This window comes from Hypanus sabinus, chromosome 2 (genome assembly GCF_030144855.1).
Source record: "Hypanus sabinus isolate sHypSab1 chromosome 2, sHypSab1.hap1, whole genome shotgun sequence".
Taxonomy (NCBI): domain Eukaryota; kingdom Metazoa; phylum Chordata; class Chondrichthyes; order Myliobatiformes; family Dasyatidae; genus Hypanus; species Hypanus sabinus.
Window position 1 is genome coordinate 107,696,301 of NC_082707.1, and position 27,350 is coordinate 107,723,650.

A 27,350-nucleotide genomic window follows, 5' to 3' on the forward strand; every position below is an offset into this window, starting at 1 on the left:
AAACAATACAGCCATTTTTTCATACTTATTGGCTGAAGATAGGGAGCTTGTTGCTCCAAGGATGGCTATGAGTGGGTCCGGTTCCCACCGCTTCCCATAAGCCTCAGAGAAACAGTGAAAAATACTTTTCCACTATTCATAAAGCTTACAACATGACCAGAATGAATGTGACAAGTTACTGTTCTCAGATTTACATCTATTACAAACTGGTGAAACATCAGAGTAGAAGCTGTGCAACTTTTCTTTGGAATAATGGAGTCTATATATTGTTTTAAACTGTATAAGTCTATGTCTGACATTGACTGAACAATCATGTATACTCTCACCCCAGACCTCCTCTGTCAGTTCTATACCCAATTCATCCACCCATGCCTGTTTAAGACCTGCAGTATCCACCCGACCTCCATTATGTAGGATCTGATAAAAAAATAGGATACGGCACTACGAGTAACCGAATCAAATTTATTTATTGCCTCCAGGGACTCATGTTTGTCTAAAACTTCGAAATTAGGTATATATTTCCCAACATAATCTCGAATTTGTAAATATTTAAAAAAAACTAGATGCAGGGATATTGTAAACTACTTGTAACTGCGCAAATGAGGCAAAGTTTCCATTAATATATAGGTCACCTATGCTACAGATGCCACTCTGTTTCCAGAAAGAAAGAACAGTATCATTCAGACCGGACAAAAAGGAATGATTGTCACAAATTGGGAGTGTCAATATAAGTTTTTGGGGCCTTAATGTGTAGTTGAATCTGCTTCCAAATTCTTACAGTGCTGCCAACCACAAAGCTGTTACTAAAATGTAACTTATTAACTGCAGTGGGGCTATTAAAGAGAGCTGGTAAGGAAGTCTTCTTACAAAGCACTCGCTCTATGAGTCACCATGCTGAGGTATGCACGAGTCTGAGGTAGAGGGCGGGCTTTTTTTCCACCATGCAAGAATGGATAGGTGGGCAGCCCAGTAATACATTTTAACGTCTGGTAGGGCAAAACTACCTGCTTCCTTGGGCTTTGACAAGTGTTTTTTATTAATTCTAATGGCTTTATAATTCCAAATAAAGTGTATAATAATTGAATCCAGTTGCTTAAAATATGATATAGGAATAAAACAAGGAATTGACTGGAAAAGATGAAGAAATCGTGGCAGTACAATCATCTTGATTGTGTTAACCCTCCCCACTAAAGAAATTAGAAGGGTTTTCCAAAAGTCAATATTGTGTTTAACCTGTTCAACTTTGTTTCGCCAATTCACTTGCAAAAGGTCATTTGTAATAGACACACCAAGATAGGAAAATTTATAAGTAATTTTAAAGGGAATAGACTGTAAATATGCTGTATTAACCACTGCAGTGACTGGCATTAGTTCACTGTTATCCCAATTAATAGAGAAACCTGAGAAACTACCAAAACTATTAATTAGAGTCAGGAGGGTGGGTATTGATGTTTGTGGGCTGGAGATATATAAAAGGACATCGTCAGCGTATAACGAAAGCTGATGTTTATGTCCATGCATATCATTGGGAGATATCAAAGGGTTCTGTCTGATGCTAACAGCTAGTGGCTCAATAATAACTGCAAAGAAAAACGGAGAAAGGGGGCAGCCTTGAAGAGTCCCACGATGAATTGCAAAAGGGGAGGAAATATTCTGATTAGTGATAATAGAAACAGATGGGTGTGAATAAATTATCTCAATCCATTTAATGAAAGATCCAAATCTTTCAACATCATATATGGCCATTTCACTTGGTCAAACGTACATTGTGCATCTAATGAAATGACTACAGCCTCTTATGCATGTTTTGTATATAAAATATTGAAAAGACGATGCAAATTAAAATGCATATGAATACCTGGCATAAAGCCAGTTTGAGCTGGATGAATAATAGAACAAATGCATTCTTTTAACCTGTTGGCCAGGACTTTTCCGAGAATTTTGGTTTCAATGGGCAGCAGCGAAATGGGGCAATATGATGAAACCATCTCGGGATCATTGCCTAGTTTTGGAATCAGAAAAACATTGGGTTTACATAAGGTAGGTGACAATCTGGAAGCTGTCCTGGAGTGATTCAACATTTCTAAGAGGAGAGGTGACAATTCTGGACCAGATACTTTGAACAATTCCATGCTAAAACCATCCAGGCCCGCTCACTGGATTCCATATTTTCAAGCAAGCCCAGTATGCGTAAATTCATCCTGCGGCTTCTACTTTCCAGATCAACCATTTTCTTCTTAATTCTCGATATTTCCAAAGTAGCTTTGTTAACTTTCTTTTTTTTAAAAATCTTTTTATTTTTAAGCAAACATAAATGAAACATGAATACAAAGTGTTTGAGAGTACATAGTTGATAGTTTAAGCAGACATTCAAATATATAATAATCAATATATATAGCCTCCCAACTCATAGTATTTATGAACAAAGGAAACAAAAAGAAAAAAAACGCCCAAAAAAAGAGAAGAAAAAAACACTAACCAAATGTTAGATACATACAGTAGTGCCAATAACTCCGAACCTCCATCCAAATAATTAAGGATAATAAAAGTGAGGTTTAGGAAAAGACGATTTAACTCATATGAAAATGTTGAATAAATGGTCTCCAAGTTTCTTCAAATTTAACTGAAGGATCAAAAACAACACTTCTAATTTTTTCTAAGCTCAAACAAGAGATAGTTTGAGAAAACCACTGAAATATAGTTGGAGGATTAATTTCTTTCCAATTCAATAAAATAGATCTTCTAGCCATTAATGTAACAAATGCAATCATTCATCGAGATGAAGAGGATAAACGACTATTATCCACCATTGGTAAACCAAAAATTGCAGTAATAGGATGCGGTTGGAAATTGATAATCAGAACTCTTGAAATAATACTGAAAATATCTTTCCAGTATTTTTGTAAACAAGGGCAAGACCAAAACATATGGGTCAATGAAGCAACATCAGAATGACATCTGTCACAGGTTGGATTAACATGAGAATAAAATCGAGCAAGTTTATCCTTAGACATATGAGCTCTATGTACAACCTTAAATTGTGTTAGGGCATGTTTAGCACAAATAGAGGACGAATTGACTAATAGTAAAATTCTTTCCCACTGCTCAGTGGATATAAGACAATTAAGTTCTTCTTCCCATTCCTTCTTAATTTTTTCTGATACTTCTGGCTGTATTTTCATGATCATATTATAAATGACAGCTACTAAACCCTTTTGACAAGGATTCAGAGCTAAAATTCTTTCCATAATGTCCAATGGACATAGTTTCGGAAAAGACTGTAACTCATTATACAAAAAATTCCTAACTTGCAAATATCTAAAAAAATGAGTTTTAGGTAAATTATATTTATTAGATAGCTGTTCAAAGGACATAATGCTATCATCCAAAAACAAATCACGAAAACATGTTATACCTTTTGTTTTCCATAAAAGAAAAGCTTGATCCATAAAAGAGGGCCGAAAAAAATAGTTAGATATTGTAGGGCATGATAAAATAAACTTATTCAAACCAAAAAATTTATGAAATTGAAACCAAATTCGCAATGTATATTTGACTATAGGTTTAGTTATTTGCTTATTCAATTTAGATAAAGAAAAAGGAAGTGAAAATCCTAAAATTGAAAACAATGAAAAGTCTTGTATAGATTTACATTCCAAATTTACCCATTGTGGGCAAGCAGCTGTAGTCGATTCTTGTGTCCAAAATATTAAATATCGTATATTAACTGCCCAATAGTAAAATCTCAAGTTTGGCAAAGCCAAACAGCCCTCCTTCTTAGGCTTCTGTAAATATCTTTTGCCTAGTCTAGGATTTTTATTCTGTCACAGATAAGAAGATATTTTGGAGTCAATAATATCAAAAAAAGATTTAGGAATAAAAATTGGTAATGCTTGAAATAAATATAAGAATTTGGGTAATACCATCATCTTAATAGCATTAATTTGCCCAACCAATGACAAAGATAGAGGAGACCACCTGGTATCAAGTTGCTTAATTTGGTCAATTAAGGGTAAAAAATTAGCTTTAAATAAATCTTTGTTTTTTCATAATTTTAATACCTAAATAAGTAAAATAATCTGTAACAACTTTAAATGGTAAATGTTTATAAATTGGAACTTGCATATTTAATGGAAATAATTCGCTCTTATTAAAATTCAATTTATAACCAGAAAAGTTACTAAACTGAGCAAGCAAGGACGAAATAGCAGGAATAGATCTCTCAGGGTCAGATATGTATAGTAACAAATCATCAGCATATAATGATAACTTATACGTCCCCTTCCCACGAGTAATACCCAAAATATTAGGTGATTCACGAATGGCTATAGCCAAAGGTTCCAAAGCAAAGTCAAATAGTAAAGGACTTAAAGGACAACCTTGCCTTGTACCACGGAGTAACTGAAGAAAGGAGATCTTTGATTATTGGTAAAAACCGAAGCCAAGGGTTTATAGTATATTAATTTAATCCATGATATAAATTTTGAACTAAAATTAAAATGCTGCAAAGTATTAAATAAATATGGCCATTCAACTCTATCAAATGCTTTTTCAGCATCTAAAGAAATAACACATTCTGGTATTTTGGGTGAAGGAGTATAAATAATAATTAATTTTCTAATGTTAAAAGATGAATAGCGATTTTTAATAAATCCAGTCTGATCTTCAGAAATGATTCAAGGTAATATATTTTCTAATCTAGTAGCCAAAATTTTACTAAAAATCTTAAAATCCGTATTCAGAAAGGATATAGGCTGATAGGATGCACATTCAATAGGGTCTTTATCTTTTTTAAGAATTAAAGAAATAGAAGCTTCATAAAAAGATTGTGGCAATTTGCCTATAATTAACGCATCTTTAAAAATTTTACAAAGCCAAGGAGAAAGTATAGAGGAAAAAGATTTTAAAAATTCTACAGAATAACCATCTGGACCAGAAGCTTTACCGGAATTCATTGAAAAAATAGCCTTTTTTATTTCAGTTTCGGTGTTAGGTGTATCTAAAAATACACTATCCTCTACTGTTAATTTTGGAATATTCAATTTCCTTAAAAATTTGTCTATTATAGAAGAATCCTCAGCAAATTCTGATTGATATAAGGAATTATAAAAATCTTGAAAGGCTTTATTTATCTCTTTATGGTTGATTGTCAGAGTGCCATCTTGTTTACGAATCCTAGTAATCTGTCGTTTAACCGAAGCAGTTTTCAATTGATTAGCCAATAATTTACCCGACTTATCTCCATATACATAAAACTAGATTTAATTAACTGATTTTCAATCGAAGAGGATAATAACAAACTATGCTCCATTTGAAGTTCCACTCTTTCTTTATAAAGTTCTTTGCTGGGGGTCACTGAATAAATCTTATCAATTGCTTTGATTTTATCAACCAATGTTAATATTTTAGAATTAGTTCATTTCCTAACTCCAGTAGAGTATGAAATAATCTGTCCACGAATAAATGCTTTAAAAGTGTTCCATAAAATTCCACTAGAGATCTCTGCTGTAAAATTTGTTGAGAAAAACAAATCAATTTGTTGTTTGATAAAATTAACAAAGTCTAAATCCTGCAATAAAATAGAGTTGAACCTCCAAGATTTAGCATTAATAGATGAATCCATTATCTTAATAGATAACTTCAAAGGTGCATGATCAGAAATGGTAATAGTCATATTTACAATCAATAACATCTGTAAGTAAACGGTGATCAATGAAAAAGTAATCAATTCTTGAATAATTATGATAAACATGAGAAAAGTATGAAAACTCTTTGTCATTGGGGTGTAAAAAACGCCAAATTTTGAAAATTGCTGAATCAGTCATAAAGGAATTAATAAGAGAGGCCGATTTATTCGGAAGAGCTTGGGTGGGCTTGGATCTATCCATCGAAGGGTTTAAACAACAGTTAAAATCCCCACCCATTATCAGCCTGTACTGATTCAAATTGCAAAGTATTAAATAAATATGGCCATTCAACTCTATCAAATGCTTTTTCAGCATCTAAAGAAATGACGCATTCTGGTATTTTGGGTGAAGGAGTATAAATAATAATTAATTTTCTAATGTTAAAAGATGAATAGCGATTTTTAATAAATCCAATCTGATCTTCAGAAATGATTCAAGGTAATATATTTTCTAATCTAGTAGCCAAAACTTTACTAAAAATCTTAAAATCCATATTCAGAAAGGATATAGGCTGATAGGATGCACATTCAATACTTAAAAACTTAAAAAATTCAGGACAATCAGTGTAAACATTAACTAAAACAACGTTTTGATTAAAAAGTAGACCAGTAATAAGCAAAAATCTACCTTGTGGGTCTGAAATTTTTTCATGGTGTATAAAGGAGGTTGAAGAATCTATAAAAATGGAAACGCCTCTTACTTTGGCTTGAGAATTTGAGTGATATTGTTGACCTTTCCAAAACCTAAAAAAGCGTTGACTATCCACCTTCCTTACATGAGTCTCTTGTACAAAGATAACATTAGCATTCATTCTATGGAATACTTTGAATATTTTTTTCCGTTTGATCGGATGATTTAAACCATTAGTATTCCAAGAAACAAAATTAATAACCCTATCCATATTGACAATATTTATTACAATTAACACATAAAGTTAAAAAAAAGATGAACTCATGAATCCGGAAGAGGGAAGTAAGTTCAAGGAGGAACCGGAAGTCACGGCACTGTAACCATTTTTTCAGTTTCATATGAGCCCATGAAGTGAAACTAAGCATAAAGCAAGCAAAAAGAAAAGAAAGAAGAAAAATTCCCCTCCCTCCACCCTCAAAAACCCCAGGAAAAAAGCCAAAGAGGCAAGCAAGCAATCTAACACTAAAATTACCCCCATGTCTCAAGACGGCAACTCAAACAAAAAAAAAGTTGAATAAAAGATACAAACCACCCATATTATAAGAAAGGGTTGGTATAACAAAAATTAAAATATAAAATTAGTATTATATATATAAAACAAAAGGATTTAGAAAAAAAAATTAAAATGATAAAACCCATTAATGAATAATATTGAATTAGTGTTTTAAAAGAAAGTTTGAAACTTATTCAAACACATCAAAACAGATGTGACGTTCCAAGCACTAAGGTCTTTCGGGAAGAAGAAACGACATTTTATTTTAAAAAAAATCTTAATATTTAAACGTTAAAAATATTAAAAAGTGTATACGAACTTAAAAGAAAACCCTAACAAATTACTTTCAAAACTAACAGATTAATAATATGAAAAAAATAACAAACTCAGAATAAACCAAAAATGGACTTTTACCATGTATAAAAAATACATGTAAGCCATACATAAAAAAACATAATTTTATAAAAGATCCAAACCTATAAACTAATTATTACATTAGTCAACCCGATAAAATGCTATTCTTCAAGAAACCTTTGAGCATCCGCTGGAGATTTGAACAGCCGATAAGTTCCGTCTTCGAGAGTAACTCTCAAATGTGCTGGAGATAACAGTGCTTGCTTGTAGCATTTCTGATGAATTTCCAACATAACCGATTTAAAAGCCATTCTTGCCCTTAAAACTTCGGGACTATAGTCTTCCAGGATACGGAATTTAAAATCTTGAAAGCTGATCATACCCTTTTTCCATGCAGCCCGAATCAAACGCTCTTTGGTATGAGGATAATGGATTCGGAGAATTACTTGTCGTGGTTTCAAACTTGAATCTGAATGAAAACGAGAAATGTGATGTGCATGGTCAATTATTAGAGGGGAATCCAGTACTTCTGAGCCAAAGACATCCATTAAAAATTTGGAGAAAAAAACAGTGAGATCGCCATTCTCAAATGTTTCCGGAATCCCAATTAACCGAAGATTTTGTCTTCGAGAGCGGTTTTCAAGATCAGTGATTTTAGATTTATAATGATCCGTCTGTTGAGAAGTCGAAGTTTGCTGTTGTTGCAAAGTTTCAATTATATGATCTCTCTGGCGAGCGGCTTCTTCAAGAACTGAAATACTTGCTTGTTGTTTTTGTGACCCCAGTGTAAGTGCTTGAAGTTTTGCATCAAATGTCTTTAAAATTTCATCGAACATAGAAAGCTTTGCGGTTAATTTACTCTCCAGTTTTCCAAGTCTGTTGTCCATAAGATTCACAATTGCTTCTAAAGTTACCAGTTCTTTCGTCTGTTTCGATTCCTTTGCTTTAGACATTTCAGCGAGTTGAAAATGATTCAAACAGTTGAAAAAAATTTCATATGTTTAAACCCCTTTAGAATAGGTATAAAAAGATCAATTAGGGGGTGTTTGTAGGTTAAAAAAAAGTAAAAGGATTGGAGCAAAGCCTAAAACCGCTTCACTCCATAAGCGCCATCTTGAGACCTCAACTTTCTTTTCCATAGCTGATAACTTTAATTCTTTTTCTTTAGTAACTTGATTCATTGCCTCCGGTTCTCTTTGGATTCTGTAGTAGTCTTCTTGAGTGCCTCGAATTGAATTTCCAAATTGCCGCAAGGTTCCTGGATGACGAAAATAATTTTTTCAAACTTTTCATTAGCTATCAATCTTAAAATCTTAAAATTATCTATCAAGCTATCAATCTTAAAATTCATATTTTCCATTAAAGAGAGCATTCTTTCTGAAGTAAGGACTTCTGCTGATTGCTCTGTTGGGTCGGTTTCAGCAACGGTTTTTCCAGCATTTTTTTTAAATCCCTGCCATTGTAATTAAATCATAAAACCTTCAGTAAAAGTAATAAATCTTCAAACTTTAAATGGATCTAGCAGTATGAAGTAGGTTATCAAAGTTAAGAGCAGTGCACACTCCATGGACTGCCAACAGGTGACTCCAGAATGGTAATCTTTGTGTGGAGCCGAAAGAGATGGGGGAGATCTTAAATGGATTTTTTCCATCTGTATTTACTCAGGCGATGGACACAAAGTCTGTAAAAGCGAGGCAAAGTAGCAGTGAGGTCATGGACCGTGAACAGATTACAGAGGAGGAGAGGTTTGCTGTTCTGAGGCAAATCAAACCGGATAAATCCCCAGCTGGATAAATGCCAGACAATGTGTTCCCTCATACCCCGTGGGAGGCAAGTGCAGAAACTGCAGGAGGCCTTGCAGAGATATTTAAATCATCTTTAGCGACCGTTGAGCTAAAAGACAATTAGAGGATAGCTAATGTTCTGCTATTTAAGAAGGCTCTTAAAATAAAGCAGAAAATTACAGGCCAGTGATCCTTTCTTTCTTTCTTTTTCAATCTGTTTATTGATTTTCATATATAAAAAATAACATAACATAATATTGAATAGATTGTAAATACATTAGGCTTGAAATTAAATTAGTAATAAGATATCAATATCTTATTAAAATATCAGTAAAAAAACATCATATAATAATCAGTCAAACCTATATTGATTATACATGAAAAAGGATAATCACTAAAAGAGAGAAAAGAAAAAAAATATAAAAAATACAAGAAAAAAAATATATTGAAAAAAAAATAAACCTAGACTAACATGGGCAATAATAAAAGTTTATATGTACATGATAGTGCCCAATAGTAAAATCTAAAGTTAGGTAAAGCTAAACCACCATCTTTTTTAGGTTTCTGTAACTGTTTTTTACTTAACCTGGGGTTTTTATTTTGCCACACAAATGAGGAAATTTTTGAATCTATGTTGTCAAAAGAAGATTTAGGAATAAAAATTGGTAAAGCTTGAAATAAATATAAAAATTTCGGTAAAACCATCATTTTAATAGCATTAATCCGACCAACCAATGATAAGGGAGACCATCTAGTAGTAAGTTGTTGAATTTGATGAAGCAAAGGTAAAAAATTCAATCTGAATAAATCTTTATGTTTCTTGGTAACTTTTATACCTAGATAAGTAAAGTTATCAGTAACAACTTTAAATGGTACCCTATCATTCAATAAAGTTTGCGCATTTAAAGGGAACAATTCACTCTTATCCAAATTTAATTTATAACCAGAAAAACTACCAAATTGAACCAACAAGGATAGAATAGCGGGAATGGACCTATCAGGATCAGAAATATATAACAACAAGTCATCAGCATATAGTGATAACTTATATAACTTCTCATTACGGGTAATACCAAAAATATTAGGTGATTCACGAATAGCAATGGCTAAAGGTTCTAATACAATATTAAATAATAAAGGACTTGAAAGGACAACCTTGTCTCGTACCACGAGATAATTGAAAAAAAGAGGATCTATGATTATTTGTAAGAACAGAAGCAACAGGTTTATAATATATTAATTTAATCCATGATTTAAAATTGGAACTAAAATTAAAAATTTTTAACGCATTAAATAAGTAAGTCCATTCAACTCTATCAAAAGCTTTTTAAGCATCTAATGAAATGACACATTCTGGGGTTCTAGATGAAGAGGTATAAATTATATTAATTAATTTTCTAACATTGAAAAAGGAGTACCGGTTCTTGATAAAACCAGTTTGATCTTCTGAAATAATCTGTGATAGTATCTTTTCTAACCTAATAGCTAAAATTTTTGTAAGAATCTTAGAGTCTACATTTAATAGTGATATAGGGCGATAGGATGCACATAAGGTAGGATCCTTATCTTTTTTAAGAATTAGAGAGATAGTAGCTTCATAAAAGACTGGGGTAATCTCTTCTTAGTAAATGCATCATTGAAAATTTCACATAACCATCGGGAAAGCAAAGAAGAAAAAGTTTTAAAAAATTCCATAATATAACCATCAGGGCCAGGAGCTTTCCCTGAATTCATTGATGAAATAGCCTCTCCTACTTCAGCCATAGAAATAGGAGCATCAAACAAACTCTGATCTTCATCTGTCAGTTTGGGGATATTCAAATTATTAAAAAAATGATCCATCATGGACAGATCGCCATCAGATTCTGATTGATATAAAGATTTATAAAAATCTTGGAAAGTATTATTAATTTCTTTATGATCAGTAGTCAAATTACCGTCTTGTTTACGAATTTTAATAATTTGTCGCTTAGTCGAAATAGCTTTTAATTGGTTAGCTAATAATTTACCAGTTCGATCACTATGAATATAAAATTGAGCCCTGGTCTTATTTAATTGATTCTCAATTGAAGAAGATAATAATAAGCTATGTTCCATTTGAAGCTCAACTCTCTTCTTATAAAGTTCTTTGGTAGGAGTCACGGAATAAATCTTATCAATTTCTTTAATTTTATCCACCAACATAGCTATATCAAGATACCTTTGTTTTCTTTTAGCAGCGGAATATGAGATAATTTGTCCACGGATAAAAGCCTTAAAAGAATCCCAGAGTATTCCTCTGTCAATCTCTTCAATATAATTTGTTGAAAAAAACAAGTCAATTTGCTGTTCTATGAAGGTGATAAATTCTGGATCTTGAAGCAAAGTAGCGTTGAGTCTCCAAGGTCTAGTATTAATGGAGGAATCCGATACCGTAATAGACAACTTCAAAGGAGCGTGATCCGAAATGGCAATAGAATCGTATTTACAATCAATAACATCTGTTAATAAACGGTGATCAATAAGAAAATAATCAATTCTAGAATAACTATGATAAACATGTTAAAAAAACGAAAATTCTTTATCTTTAGGGTTCAAAAACCGCCATATTTCAGTAATTCCCGAATCAACCATAAAGGAATTAATAAGTGAGGCTGATCTATTCTGAAGAGTTCGAATAGGTTTAGATCTATCCATCAAAGGATTCAAACAACAATTGAAATCTCCACCCATTATCAACATATGTTCATTTAAATTAGGGAGGGAAGTAAATAAACGTTTAAAAAATTCAGGGCAGTCAAAGTTTGGAGCCGGTGATCCTGTTATCAGTAGTGTAAAAGTTATTGGAATTTATTCTAAGGGACCAGAGTGGTAGTAGATGGTAGTTGCCTCTCTGACTGAAGGCAAGTGACCAGTGGAATGCTGCAGGATCGGTGCCGGGTCTGTTGTTCTTTTTCATCTATATCAATAATCTGGATGATAACGTGGTTAACTGGATCAGCAAATTTTGTGGATGGTACCAAGATTGCAGGTATAGTGGACAGCAAGGACTACTATTGTGGCCTGCAGAGGAATTTGGATCAGCAGGAAAGAGAGGATAATGGAATTTAATGTAGACAAGTGTGAGGTGTTGCTCTTCGGTAGAACCAACCAGGGTAGGTCTTACACAGTGAATGGAAGAAGTGTGATAGAACAAAGGGATCTGGAAATACAAGTCAATAATCCATTGAAAGTGGTTTCATGGGTAGAGAGTGTTGTAAAGAAAGTTCTTGGCCCATTGGCCTTCATAAATCAAAGTATTGAATACAAAAGTGTTGGGGTGTTATGTTGAAGTTGTATAAGACATTGTGAGGCCTAATTTGGAGTATTGTGTGCAGTTTTGGTCACCTACCTACAGGAAAGCTGTAAGTAAAGTTGAAAAAGTAGAGAGAAAATTTAGAAGGATATTGCTGGATCTGGAGGACCAGAATTATTAGGCAAGATTGAATAGGTTAGGACTTTATTCCTTAGAAATTAGAATACTGAGAGGAGATTTGATTGATATATACAAGATGATGAGGGATGTTTACAAGGTACATGCAAGCAGTCCTTTTCCACTCAGGTTGGGAGAAACTACAACTGGGGGCATGGGTTAAGGGTGAAAGGTAAAAAGTTCAAGGTGAACATGAGGAAAACTTATGCACTCAGAGGGTCGTGTGAGTGTAGAATGAGCTGACAGTACAAGTGGTGCATGCGAGCTCGATTTCAATGTTTAAGCAAAGTTTGGGTAGGTACATGGATGGTAGGAAATGAAGGGTTGTGGTGCAGGATAATGGGAGTAGGCAGCTTAAATGGTTTTGGCATGGACTTGATGGGCCAAAGGGCCTGTTTCTGCACTGTACTTTTCTATCACTGACTCTCAAGAACCCATGTAAATACAGTCTTGCTTGTAGCTCTTTCGTCTGAAAGGGCAGAGGTGCTCCTAATTCTGAGGCTTTCAATCTGTAGATTTGGAGGTGATAAGATTGCTTTTGTCTGTGCCTACAAGTCATTAAGGAAAATTGAATCATTAGGAAAAGTTAATTTAATTGGGCATCTTAAGTGTGGTGATCAGATGAAGGATTGTGAACAGATAACTAATTGTTATTTTTTTCATTATCTGTTTCAGTGAGAAAGTGCATCACCCACATTAACGAGTGAGACACACCTAATCCCCATGTCGGAACTATCTACTCAGATTGTGCCTGCTTTTCAGGCTGGGCAGCCAAAGGAAACTACCTCAGAAAACACTCAGAACACCTCGGTGAGATGTCTATCTCTTCTGATTTAACACCTTGTGCCCAGAGCATACCGATTTAAGGAACTTGACAGGAAATTGGATTTTGGGTGGGCTGGGAAGATGAGAAGAGCATTTTATCTTCTTACAATCTGGAATGTGCTGGCTTGCAAGTTTTAGAAGCAAATTCAGCTGTAACTATCAATGGAGGATTAGATAAACCATTGAGTAATGATTATATGGAAAGAGTGGGGCTAAATAGAGAGCTCTACCAAACGGTAGTCACTGGCATAATGACCAGTAACCTGTATTGTGTTATTCTATATAAAAGTCTAGATATAATGGGCTCACTCAATGAGGAGCAATGGCATTAAGTTATTGATATCAAGTTAACGATTATCTAGGGTTGAAGTCATTAAATGTCCAGGAGTAGAATATCCTTTTTAAGGAGCAATTCAGCTTGATTTTATTTAATCTTTGTTGTTCTACATTCCTGTCTCTAATTCAACTGTTGATGACCTTCCCCTCCAATCAACTAAACGTAAGGTTACTCTGTTTCAATATTAGATTGTTATAACATTTTGGCATCTTGGTCAGCAGAGACATCGTGGGCCTCTTCCTGTACTCTACTGTTTTATGTTCTATTTCATCTTAAATTATACTTTGTCTTTTCTATTCCAATACATAATAATCATTTCAGATATTCCCAAATATTATCTGGAATTATGTATTTTTCTCTGGGTCTCAGTAAATTTGGTACAATTTATTTCTCCACTGTATGTTCACATTATTTTGTTTAAGGTTAAAGTGTGGATTTTGCATTGTGTTGGAGAGATGCATCAGTAATGATGACACCAATACGTCAGATTGTTGTTTAAAAAAAAGCTCGATTCATTAACGCCCTTCAAGGAAGAAGATCTGACCTCCTTCATGAGTCTGATCCAGAGGTCAGTCTGAGCCAGCAAGAGTCATTGACCTTTAAAATTATTCAAACAATCTAATAAATCACAGTTGTGAATAAGCAATAAATTCTGGACTTGCCTGTAATGCCCAGATCTTTAAAAATATTTTAAAAGTATGACATTGTTAAAGCTTTGACACTGCTGCAGTCAGCACATCTCTGACATAGTTTAAACCAGTGGATTGTAAGTTTGCATGTTTCTCATAATGTTAGATTCATGGAGGGAGCATCTGTACACTGGTGCTGCCAATTCATGTCTTCCCAAATGATTCGGGTTGGAAGTTTTGCTTTGGTGAAGAATGTGTTGGTTTTATTAAACAACCCATTCATCATCTTAACTTTTCATGCAGATTTTTTAGACTTCTTAACTTGTGCTATTCAGTTAGATTATTTTTCGCTTTAGGATTGGTGGTCTTCACTAACCAATCTTTTATTCTTAATACTTTGTACTTGCACAAATCTCATTTTGCACGTTGATTATTTGTAAGTCTTTATGTGTAGTTTTTCATTGATTTTATTGTATTTTTTATTCTTCTGTGCCCGAAACAAAATGAATCTCAACATAGTATATGGTGTCATACCTGTACTTTGATAATAAATTTGCTTTGAACTTTACACTATTATTATAATTTGTAATTTCACCAATTCTTCTGTGACTTGTCTGTATTGAACATCACTTTGGGAGTAGTAGGTAGGCGTTTCCTGGGGTATTTATAGAAATATTTAATCTCTCCCTGCTTCAGTCTGAGGTCTTCATCTTCTTTAAGAAGACCACTGTCATACCAGTACCCAAGTAAAACGAGGTAATGTGCCTTTATGACTGCCTCCAGTGATCCAGCATTTATAATCATGAGAGCTTCAAGAGGCTGGTCATGGCACCCATTAATTCTAGCTGCCTGGAGATCCACTGTGATTTGCCTATTTGCCTATTTCCAGGGGCCATCTCTCTGGTCCTACACTAATCTCTCTGCAGCATCAGGGCAATAAAGGTACCTATGCTAGACTACTTATTAACTACAGCTTCTCCTTCAATTCTATAACTCCTAAGCAAGTTCATCTCCAAACTCCCAAACCTGGGGCTAATCTTCTTGCTTTGCAACTGGATCCTTGATCAACTGACTGCTGTGGTAGGTTAGGTTATAACACCTGCTCTATGATTATCTTCAATGCTGGCACCCCACAAGGCTGCAAATTCAGCCTCTTACTCCACTCGCGACTGCGTGGCTCAGTTCTGCTCGAACTCCACCTGCTTGCAGATGGTAACTTATCTCAAAAAAATGATGAGTCGAAGGAGATAGTGAGCCTAGTGACATGGTGTCATGACAGCCACGTTTCCCTCTGAATGTCAGCAAAACAAAAGAGCTGGTCTTTGAATTTGGGGGGGGGGGTGCACATGCACCTGCTTATATCAATGATGCTGAGGTAATGGGGTTAATTTCCTAGGTGTGAACATCACCAATATTTTCTCTTGGTCCAACCACATTGATGCTATGGCTAAGAAAGCTCAGACATTACATCATGTTGAACAAAGGCAACTGAATTGTCAATCAAAATCGAAGTAACTCTGGTCTTGGTTTGAAAGGAAGAATGAAAAGCTAGACCATTCCAACGCTTGAACAAACATCCACAGTCAGATCTGCGAACATGTGTTCCTTGTTTAAAAAAAAATTGAGGCAATCAGTTTCTTAATATAGGTAAAAACCTTATTGAGTTTCACAGGGTGGTTTAAACCTTTTACATTTAAACTAAGAAAATAATATTGTGTACCATTTAAATAAGTTTAAAACAGGTTAAACATATGAACCACTGGAATATATCAAAAATCCAAACCTCAAAATTCTAAATACTTAACCAAGCAATAGATGAGGCGGGGATAACCAAACAGGTGATAAAAAGGAAAAAGAAAAAAAACAGCCCACTCCCGCCCACCCCCCTCAAAGAAAAAAATCACCCAAGAAAGCTAATCTAGTGATAAATCCCACCCCCAACATCCTACTGGCAGAGCTCCCCAAGAGAAGAAAAGATTAGTACAAAATGAAATCCAACATAAACCAAATAACCTTCAAATGAACTGAAAAACATTCAAAACATAGTGCTTGCAAAAAATAATTGCAAAGAAAACTTACAGAAGTTAAGTCTATTAATTTTCTAAAAAATGAGAAGGAAAAGAAGAATTATTTATGAAAATATATCAAAAAAGAATTATCCAAAAAGTGCTATACAAATAAAACTACAAAAATGCAATGTATTGATCAGTCAAACTGAGGGGACAAGGTTATAAGAAGCAAAAATAAACAGTTAAACTTCTGGAGTTGATAGACTAAATATTATTTAAAAGAGCTCATGAAGAATTCAAAACATCATGTTAAAATATGATAACAGAAGCTAATTGTAAGAATATATGAGAATAGAAAAAGTATTATTCATAAGAAAGACGTTCTAAACCTTTAGACTGCAAACTTTCAACAACAAAGAATCGGTCAAGCTAAGGAAGCATAGTTTACACAGTACAGTATTAAACAATTAATTTTCTGGACTTGATTCGGCCTGAAGAAAATCGTGCACCTCCTCAATCGAAAGAAACCACTTAGGAGATCCATTTTTCAAAATGATCCTGAGGTGAGCAGGGTAATTTAGTGAAGGTTTATAGCCTTTGTTATATAACTCAGACATGACTTTTTTGTACTTAAAACATTCATTTAATACCTTGGACCAGCCTTATCTTGTAATCACCACCGACTTAACCTGTAAATTATCTTCTAGGGAATCCTGCACAATGACTCCCAAGTTCCTTTGTGTATTTTCTCTCCGTTTAGAGAATAGTCAGCCCTTTCATTTCTTCTACCAAAGTACAAGATGACACACTTTGCCAACACAATTCCATCTGCCACTTCTTTGTCCATTCTCCTAATCTCCAAAACCTTCTATAGCCTCTCTGCTTCCTCAAAGCTACCTGCTCCCCCACCTATCTTTGTATCATCTGCAAGTTTTGCAATGGGGCCATCAATTCCATTATCCAAATCATTGACTTATAACCTAAAAAGAATCTGTTCCCACACAGACCCCTGTGGAACACCACTAGTCACTGGCAGCCAGCAGGAAGAGGCTCCCTTTATTCCGACTGTTTGCCTCCTGCCAATCAGCCACTGATTTATTCATGCTAGAATCTTTCCTATAATACCATGAAGACTGGAGGTCTCCCAGACTTCCCACACACAGTACAAAACACTGCCCTGGAGCTAATCTCACTAAATTACAATGCCCTGACAGATGAGAAATGAACCAATAAAAACAAAGAGAGAAACTTACCAGATATATAATCTCGCCTGATGAGTCAAAGCCACCCTAAACACTGGCACACTCTAAAGTGTCTGCTCTGCTTGCACTTAAATTATTTTTATTGGCCCTTTCTAAGTGAGCCCTAGAGAGGTTATTATGAGGTATGGATGTCTGGGCTCTGCAGGTCAGATCAATACATGGTGTGAGGTTGGGTTGATGTACTAGGTGTTAATTCATTTACTTTTGAGTGCTGGACACATTTTCTAGGTGCCGATCAGGGAGATTTTCTTTCGACTTTCTTGGAAATTGAATATTAATTGAATTGCCCAATAGTTGGTTTCTAATCTATTTAAATTATCAGCATTGGTTTAAAAATATTTAACGTGTACTAGCCCTTGTCCGTCCATTACCTCTGTCCTATCATCGTTTAGCAGCAACTGGATTTAAAAATTCTCATCAATGTTTTTGATTTCTTAGGTTGGGTCTTCCATTGTAGCTTCCATCAGCCAAAACCATCGGTTTGCTTGGTCTGCATTATCTATTTCCAGACATGCCACCTGTGTAGGTTTCAATCTTTGGAATTACTAGGACTCTCACCTTCTCTACCCGTCTGTGCTTAGATGTGTCTTAAAGCCTGGGCTTAGCTTGAGCCAGTCTTTGTGATCGGAAGAAAAAAAAACTGCAGGTCTGAGAAAGACTGGCAATAATCAAAATCGGGTTTGAAATTTGTTGTTTTGCAACAGAGCACAGTGCAAATATAAAAAATTATTAAGTTATGAAAACAGTACAAGAAAGAAATAATGAGGTAGTGTTCATGGACCCTTCAGAAACTTGATGTTGGAGGGAAAGAAGCCTTTCCTGAAATGCTGAGTGTTTCAGGGTTTCAGGTTCCTGTACCTCCCCAATGGTACTAACAAAAAGAGAACACATCATGGATGGTGAAGGTCCTTAGGTATCATTGCTTGAAGATATCTTTGATGGTGGGGAGGGCAGTGCCTGTGATGTACCCTGAGTCTGCAACCCATTGCATCATCTTTCAATCCTGTGCATCGGAGGCTCCATATCGGGTGAAGACGCAACAAGTCAAATGCTCTCCACCGTATATCTGTAGAAATTTGCAAGAGTCTTTAGTGACGCATCAAATCTCCTCAAACTCCTAATGAAATATTGGGAGATACTGGTGTGCTTTCTTTGCAATTGCATCAATATGTTGGGTCCAGGATAAATCTTCCAAAATGTTTATTCCCAAGAACCTGAGGCTGCCAACTCCTTCTACTGCTCCCCCTTATCATCATCTAAAATTCTGCCAATACGCCGTTGATGAATTCAGAGATGGCATTTGAGCCATCTACAGAGAAAGTAGAGCAGTGGGCTAAGCGTTTGTCCTTCAGGTGTGCCTGTGTTGGTTGTTAGTTAGAAGGAGATGTTACTGATCCACACTAACTGTCCTCCTGTCAGTACAGTTGAAGGAGATACTGATTGTTTAGATCGTGACGTTTTTGATCCAAGGTTTTTCAGAAGTCAAGAATGAGGCATTAAATGTAATCATTTCTTACTGCTTGACAAGAACCTTTCTGAACTGTAATATTTTTCTGATGGGCATTGTCATGAAAATTCCAGGGTCCATAAGACATGGGAGTAGAATAAGGCCATTCAGCCTATCAAATCTGCTCCACCATTCCATCATGGCTGACAAGGATCCCACTCAACCCCCTTATCCTTCTCACCATATCCTTTGATGCCCTGAATGAACAGTAAACTGTCAACTTCTGCCTTAAATATAAACACGAGGAAATCTGCAGATGCTGGAAATTCAAGCAACAACACACACAAAATGCTGGTAGAACACAACAGGCTAGGCAACATCTACAGGGAGAAGCGATGTCGACGTTTCGGGCCGAGACCCTTCGTCAGGACACTGGATCTCCCAGTGGCCACACATTTTAATTCCACATCCCATTCCCATTCTGATATGTCTATCCATGGGCTTGTCTATTGTCAAAATGAATCCAAACTCAGGTTGGAAGAACAACACCTTATACACCGGCTGGGTAGCCTCCAACCTAATGTCATGAACATTGACTTCTCTAACTTCCGTTAATGCCCCTCCTCCCCTTCTTACCCCATCCCTGATATATTTAGTTGTTTGCCTGTTCTCCATCTCCCTCTGGTGCTTCCTCCCCCCCACCTTTTCTTTCTCCTGATGCCTCTCATCCCATGATCCTTTCCCTTCTCCAGCTCTGTATCACTTTCGCCAATCACCTTTCCAGCTCTTAGCTTCATCCCACCCCCTCCGGTCTACTCCTATCATTTCACATTTCCCCCTCCCCCCACTACTTTCAAATCTCTTACTGTCTTTCCTTTCGGTTAGTCCTGATGAAGGGTCTTGGCCCGAAACGTCAACATCGCTTCTCCCTATAGATGCTACCTAGCCTGCTGTGTTCTACCAGCATTTTGTGTGTGTTGTTGCCTTAAATATATATACCCATGGACTTGGCCTCACCCACAGACTGCGGCAGAGCAATCCACAGATTTACTGCTCTCTGGCTAAAAATCTTCATCCTTACCTCTGTTCTAAAAGATCGCTGTGCAGTTTTGAAACTGTGCCCTCTAGTTCTGGATACCCCCATCACAGGATACCCCCATCCACCTTATCTAGTCCTTTCAACGTATGTTTCAATTAGATCTCCTGGCATTCTTTAAATTCCAGAGAGTACAGGCTCAAAGCTACTAAATGCTCCTCATATGTTAACTCCTCAATGACAACACATCCTTTCTGAGATATAGGGACAATTCTGTTGACAATACTCCAAATGCTGCCTGACTTGTGTCTTATAAAGCCTCAGCATTAACTCCTTGTTTTTATATTCTATTCCCCTTAAAATAAATGGCAACATTGCATTTGCCTTCTTTACCACAGACTCAACCTGTAAATTAACCTCCTGGGAGTCCTGCACGAGGACTCCGAAGTTCCTCTGCATCTCTGATGTTTAAATTTTCTCACAATTTAGATAATAGTCTGCACTACTGTTCCTTTTACCAAAATGCATGATCATACATTTCCCAGCACTGTATTCCATCTGCCACTTTTTTGCCCATTCTTCCAATTTTTCTAAGTCCTGCTGCAATTGCATTGCTTTCTCAGCACTACCTACCCCTCCACCTATCTTTGTATCATCTGCAAACTTTGCCCCAGAGCCATAAATTTCATTATCTAAATCATTGCCAAAGAATGTGAAAAGTAGCAGACCAAATACCGAACCCTGAGGAACACAACTAATCACTACCAGCCAAGCCAATGCCCCTTCTATTCCCACTCGCTACCTCCTGCCTGTCAGTCATTCCTCTATAAATGACAGTAACTTTCTTGTAATACTATGGGATTTTACCTGGTTAAGCAGCCTCATGTGTGGCATCTTATCAGATGACTTCTGAATATCCAAGCAAATGACAGCCACTGCCTCACCTTTGTCCATCCTGCTGGTTACTTCCTTGAAGAACTCTAACAGATTTGTCAGGCAGGTTTTCCCTTTATAGAAACTATGTTGACTTCACATTGGTCTCCCAAGTAGCCCAAAACCTCATCCTTAATAATGGACTCTAACACTTTTCCAACTACTGAGCTAACTGGCTTATAATTTCATTTCTTTTGCCTTCCTCCCTTAAAGAGTGGAGTAACATTTGCAATATTCCAGTCCTTAAGTGATTCTTGAAAGATCATGACCAATGCATCCATTATCTCTTCAGCAACCTCTCTCAGGACTCAGGGATGTTGTCCATCTGGTCCAGGTGAATTCTACACCTCAAGACCTTTGAGTTTGTCTAGCCCTTTTTCTTTTGTAATAGCAATGGCACTCACTCCTGCTTCCTGACACTCACTGACCTCTGGCACACTGCTGGTGTCTTCCACAGTGAAGGCAGATACAAAGTATTTATTAAGTTCATCTGCCATTTCTTTGTCCCCATTACAACCTCAACAGAATCATTTTCCAGTGGTCCAATATCAACTCTCACCTCCCTTTTACTCTTTATATAACTGAAATAGGTTTCAGTACTCTGCTTTATATTATTGGCCAGTTTGCCCTCATATTTCATGTTTTCCCTTCTTATGGCTTTTTTAATTGTCCTTTGTTGGATTTTAAAAACTGTCCCAATTATCCAACTTCCACTCATTTTTGCTACATTATATGCCCTTCCCTTGGCTCTAATGCAGTCAACTTCCTTTGTCAGCCAGGGTTGCCTACCCCTGCCATGTGAGAGCAACTTCCTTGGTGGGACATATTTATCCTGCACCTTGTGAACTATTCCCAGAAACTTCAGTCATCTGTTTTTCCATCATCCCCGCCAGTATCCTCCTCCAATCCACCTGGGCAAGTTCCTGTCTCATGTCTCTGTAATTCCTTTTATTCCATTGTGACAGTGATACATGTGACTTGTGCTTCTCCCTCTCAAACTGCAGTATGAATTCAGTCATATTATGATCATTACCTCCTAAGGATTCCTTTACATTAAGCTCCCTAATAAGATCTGGGCTGTCATATACATTAATGATCTGGATGATGGGGTGGTAAACTGGATTAGTAATATGCAGATGATACTAAGATAGATGGCGTTGTGGATAATGAAGTAGGTTTTCAAAGTTTGCAGAGAGATTTAGACCAGTTGGAATAATCCAAATAGGACATACATGGTAAATGGTAGGACATTGAAGAATGCAGTAGAACAGAGTGATCTAGGAATAATGGTGCATAGTTCCCTGAAGGTGGAATACTCATGTGGATAGGGTGGTGAAGAAAGCTTTTGGAATGCTGGCCTTTTTAAATCAGAGCATTGAGTATAAGAGTTGGGATGTAATGTTAAAATTGTACAAGGCATTGGTAAGGCCAAATTTGGAGTATTGTATACAGTTCTGGTCACCGAATTATAGGAAAGATGTCAACAAAATAGAGTACAGAGAAGAATTACTAGAATGTTACCTGGGTTTCAGCACCTAAGTTACAGGGAAAGGTTGAACAAGTTAGGTCTTTATTCTTTGCAGCGTAGAAGGTTGATGGGGGGACTCGATGGAGGTATTTAAAATAATGAGGGGGATAGATAGAGTTGACATGGATATGCTTTTTCCATTGAGAGTAGGAGAGATTCAAACAAGAGGACACGAATTGAGAGTTAAGGGGCAAAAGTTTAGGGGTAACACAAGGGGGAATTACTTTACTCAGAGAGTGGTAGCTGTGTAGAATGAGCTTCCAGTAGAAATGGTAGAGGCAGGTTCGGTACTGTTATTTAAAGTAAAATTGGATAGGTATATGGACAGGAAAAGAATGGAGGGTTATGGGCTGAGTGCGGGTCAGTGGGACTAGGTGAGAGCAAGTGAGAGCAAGTGACTAGAAGGGCCGAGATGGCCTGTTTCCATGCTGTAATTGTTATATGTTTTATTTATATATATATATGTTATTACACGATACCCAACCTAAGACTGCCATTCCCTGAGTAGGCTCAAGCACAGACTGCTCTGAAAAGCCATTTTGTAGCCATACAACAAATTCCCTCCCTTGTGATTCGCACCAACCTGATTTTCCCAATCCCTTTGCATATTGAAGTCCCCCATTACAATTGTGTCATTACCCTTATTACACGCCCTTTCCAGCTCCCTTTGCAATCTCAGTGCCACATCTTGGCTTCTATTTGAAAGCCTATCTATGTCAGTTGTATGTTTTTTTTAACCCTTGCAGTTTCTTAACTCCACCCACAAAGATTCGACATTCTCTGACCCATGTCACCTCTTTCTAAAGATGTAATTACATCTCTTATCTATAGAGCCACACCACCGCCTATGCCTTCCTGTCTGTCCTTTTGATACAAGGTATATCCTTTGATGTTAAGCTCCCAACTATGGCCTTATTTCAGCCACGACTTAATGATGCCCACAACATCATACCGACCAGTCTCTAATTGCGCCATGAGTCTGTCCACCTTATTGTGAATGGTACATACATTTAAATACAGTGCGTTCAGTCCTGCATTCTTCAGCCTTTTGAATCTTGCCTCTGTGGTACAATTTAACTCTTTGCTTTGTCTTCATTTGTACCCAATCATTGGCTTGACCTTCCTTACATTCATGTTACACCCATCATCTACTTGTAAACCTGTTGGCTCATCCTCGGCTCTATCATACTGGTTCCCATCCCCTGCCATATTAGTTTAAACCACTCCCAACAGCTCTATCAAACCTGTCCACAAGAATATTGTTCTCCCATGGATTCAAGTGCAACCTGACCCTTTTGTACAGGTCACACCTGCCCCAGAAGAGGTCCCAGTTACCCAGAAATCTGAATTACTGCCCTCTGTTCTAATTCTTCAGCCATGCATTTATCTGCCACATTATTCTATTCCTAACCTCACTATCCTTGGCAGCAATCCTGAGATTGCTTCCCTTGAGGTCCTGCTTCTTAGCTTCCTTCTTGTATTCTGTTTTCAGGACCTCTTCCCCTTTTCTACCTGTTTCGTTGGTACCAGGACTTCTGGCTGCTAACCCTCCCTTTTCAGGATACTGTGGATGTGTTCAGAAACATCACAGACCTTGGCACCTGGGAGGCAAACTACTATCTGTGTTTATTTCCCCATTTAGGACATCGTAAAGTATAATTGTATAAACGGTGCCCTACTGGAATGGTACCTTCTGAATTCAAGCAAAAGGTAGCTTTTATAGGAAACCCGTGAAAAGACTTTATAGCTTTGTCATGAAACTTGCATGCATTTATCAAGATATCCCAGCATTATACATGAGTCTGGTCAGATATGAGATGATTCTCTAAATCATGCTGATTATATTTGCATAAATCATGTAGGGTCCTTAAGTTTGTTAAAGCCGGGGTGGTAATGGGGACAAGCTCCCACTACCTATTAAATGCTCCCAATGGCATGCATCTCAAATAGTCTCTGAAAATGAAGTACAGCTCCTGGCCTTCACTAATGGCTTAGCTACTAAGCCTGGTGGAACTGTTTCTACTGATAGGCAGGTCACTGACACCTTAAAACCAGGTGCTTTGAGCAGAGATGGGGCTCTTCAGCTGTAGTTGGCAGCTCATCCTGGAGAAGGAAAATTGATCTCAAACCTTTGCTGCCTTGCAGCTTCATGGGGAAGGCTGCAGCAACTCCTGCGACGCTGCTGATGCCAAACTGTATTGGTCTTTTGAATTTATCAGCTGTATCAAGAGGGGAAGCTTGCTATGTGGACAACAGCTTTCTTCATATTGTACTGCCCTAGCTTGCGTATCACATAGACCGCTGCGACTGACAGAGGGTCTCAAAGTGATCTAGTTGAAGATGATACGTGAGAGGCTTGATTATCATGTTAATATCACAGTTGCTGGATTGTGATAATGAACTTCAAGGAAACAGGTGCATGTTTGTTCTGAATCTGCAGCAATGCCTAGCATTGGTGAATATTTTGAAGTGTGCAGTATTTAATGAGGTGCCCATAGTTGGAGGCATTACCAGCATCAGCAAATTAATGTGATGCCTCCAAGTACACATTGAGTCATCTCAATTAGCACATTGTGAGTAGAGAAAATTGGTAGAAATAGAACAGCAATAAATCATACTAGAATAAACTTCCTAATGTCTGATAATTATAGACTCTTGAAGTCTTCTGGCTGGTTAGTGATTTGCTCACTATAGCCCAGAAGCATAGGCACTGAATCAGAGGTTATTAACACATTAACTTTAGTGTCTACTGTCTCAAGATGATCCTGTGCTAGCCTAGATCTGCCCTTCTAACCCAGCACCTCGCACATAACTGCGATAATACTGCTAACAGCCAGCCTACTTTTTCCTTTGTCAAAGGTATTCTCTGGATCTTATCCCATACATTATCATGTAAAAGCCACATTTCAGTCGACTCAACATTGATGGTACATTTCATCCAGTTATTTTCATTAATATCAAATTTGAATATTTTATTCTGGTTAAAACTTAAACCCTCAGCCCTGCCTCCTTTTTTCTGTAGTAAGTTCTATGACTTCAGTCATTGTTTTAATGTAATCTCATGTAACGCTTAATTTGTATGTAGTTTTTATCATGGATTGCATCAGAATACTGTTGGATTGCAATTGGAATTATCTTCTTAGTATTATAATCTGAGTATTGTAGGATAGTAGTTGGAAATACCTCAGGATTGGAATCGAAGTATTAGTTTGAAAGTGACAGGTTTTTATCTCGTTGGATTGGGATCTAAATGTTTTTAAGCACTAGGTTACAATTGGTAGGTTTCTTAGGTAGTTCACCTAAAGAATTTAATTTGAGTATAATGTTAGATTTGGTGCTATTCCAGAATAGCAAAGTCTAGTAGTTTTCTTAAACTCTCTTAAATTTCCACTAGGTGGTGTATTAAAACAAGAACTAGGTAATTTCTCAGCCTATTTGGAAAATACCTTCACCTTGCTGAAATTAATCATAATGTTTTTTATCTAAGATTATTCAGAAGTCAAGAATGAAGCATAAAAATTGTTGCTTATGGCAGTTTTCTATTAAATGCTAAAAGAACAAAGTAATAAAGAAAAGGGAAATAGCGAAAGCAGAACCTAGTAGCAAAGGGAAGGTGAAGACAAATAAAAGAGATGGATCCAACATGGTCTGGTCTTCTAATACCGAATAGCTGAATGCAATAAATTCCATTGCTTGAATCAACTAATAAGATAGCTCCCATTTGAGTAAATCTGTATCCGTCTCTAAAACCAAGAAGTTTCCAGAAAAATACCAAGGAACTGTAGCCCATTATAAAGCCAGTGAACAGTTACATATATGGGTAATTTATATAAAAATACAAACAAGCAGAAGAAAGTTAAACAGCAAGTAAAATAACAATTATATAGTCTCATCCAGCAAGAGGTTTAGGTTTGGAAGCTTGTTGATTGGGACCGAGCAGATGATAGTGATGAATCCTGAGCTAAAAATTGATTAACAGCTGTTGTCTAGGTGTGCCTAAGTTGAGTAGATGGCCAGTGAGATTGGATCCACTCTAGACCTGTTTTGGTGGTAGGCAAATTGCAACAGGTCCAGTCCTTGGTCTGGAGTTAATTCTAGTCATGACCAACCACTTCATCATAGTAGATGGGAGTACTTAGCCCCAAAACACTCAAGTTCAGTAAGTGTGTGAACAAGGAAGCCCAAGCTTCCCAAAATACAGTCACTGCAGTCTTTATGACTGTGGCGAGGAGTGCAGCGTTGGAGAAGGGAACTTTATATTCTTTGTGTTTATTTGCAGGCTTACCCTTTGTTTTTATCCCTAGTTCTGGCTCATAAAGCCATTGCCTTGTGTTATAGGTTTATAATGTGGTAACCACCTGTCTTGTTCCTGACCAGACATATCTGGACATAGAAAAGAAAGCAGCCACAACCTGTCAAAGTTGTGAGCAGGCCGGTTTGAAAATGGATAGTGCTGATGAAAATGAGGAGTGTGTTCCTTTGCTGATCCTTAGAGAGGAGGTGGCTGAAGAGACTGTCAGACCTGATCAGGTAGGCTATGGACCGTGCAAAGACGTGAATCAGCAATGTGTGCAGAGGTCTGTGCCTGATAAAACGGGTGTTTTTCCTCCCTGTTCAGGCAGGTTTGTAACTGCACATCGACATGGAAGTCTGTACTGAAAAAAACTCAGCTGAGTGACTTTATTTTTGTAGAGAATGATAATTTTCCCAGATGGGTCTAAATTTAAATGTGAGCCTGAACTCAGTCGATCAGTTATTCGGTGTGTAGGAGTGGAAGTTGCTCGTCATATTTGCTTTGTGTTGCTGAAGGGGTTTGTTGTGGTATACTTGAAGAAATAAGTACAATCCAGTCTGCCTTGGTGATCTCAGCTGAAGCTCTGAGATG

At 36.7% G+C, this 27,350-nt stretch overlaps 1 protein-coding gene across 3 annotated transcripts in view; it reads left to right on the plus strand.

Annotated features, from left to right (window-relative positions):
• The window catches only part of psen1 (presenilin 1), a 138,818-nt gene that overhangs the window by 17,987 nt on the left and 93,481 nt on the right, over window positions 1–27,350 (plus strand). Inside the window, exons 1-3 of one of the 3 annotated variants that reach the window (XM_059951672.1) lie at window positions 7,206–8,010; window positions 13,135–13,269; window positions 26,843–26,995. In XM_059951672.1, the coding sequence (XP_059807655.1) occupies window positions 13,183–13,269; window positions 26,843–26,995 (240 nt within the window). In that variant the 5' untranslated portion in view covers window positions 7,206–8,010; window positions 13,135–13,182. Of the gene's footprint in view, window positions 1–7,205; window positions 8,011–13,134; window positions 13,270–26,842; window positions 26,996–27,350 lie in introns of those variants that run through there. The other 2 variants (XM_059951664.1, XM_059951679.1) reach the window with 2 other exon arrangements.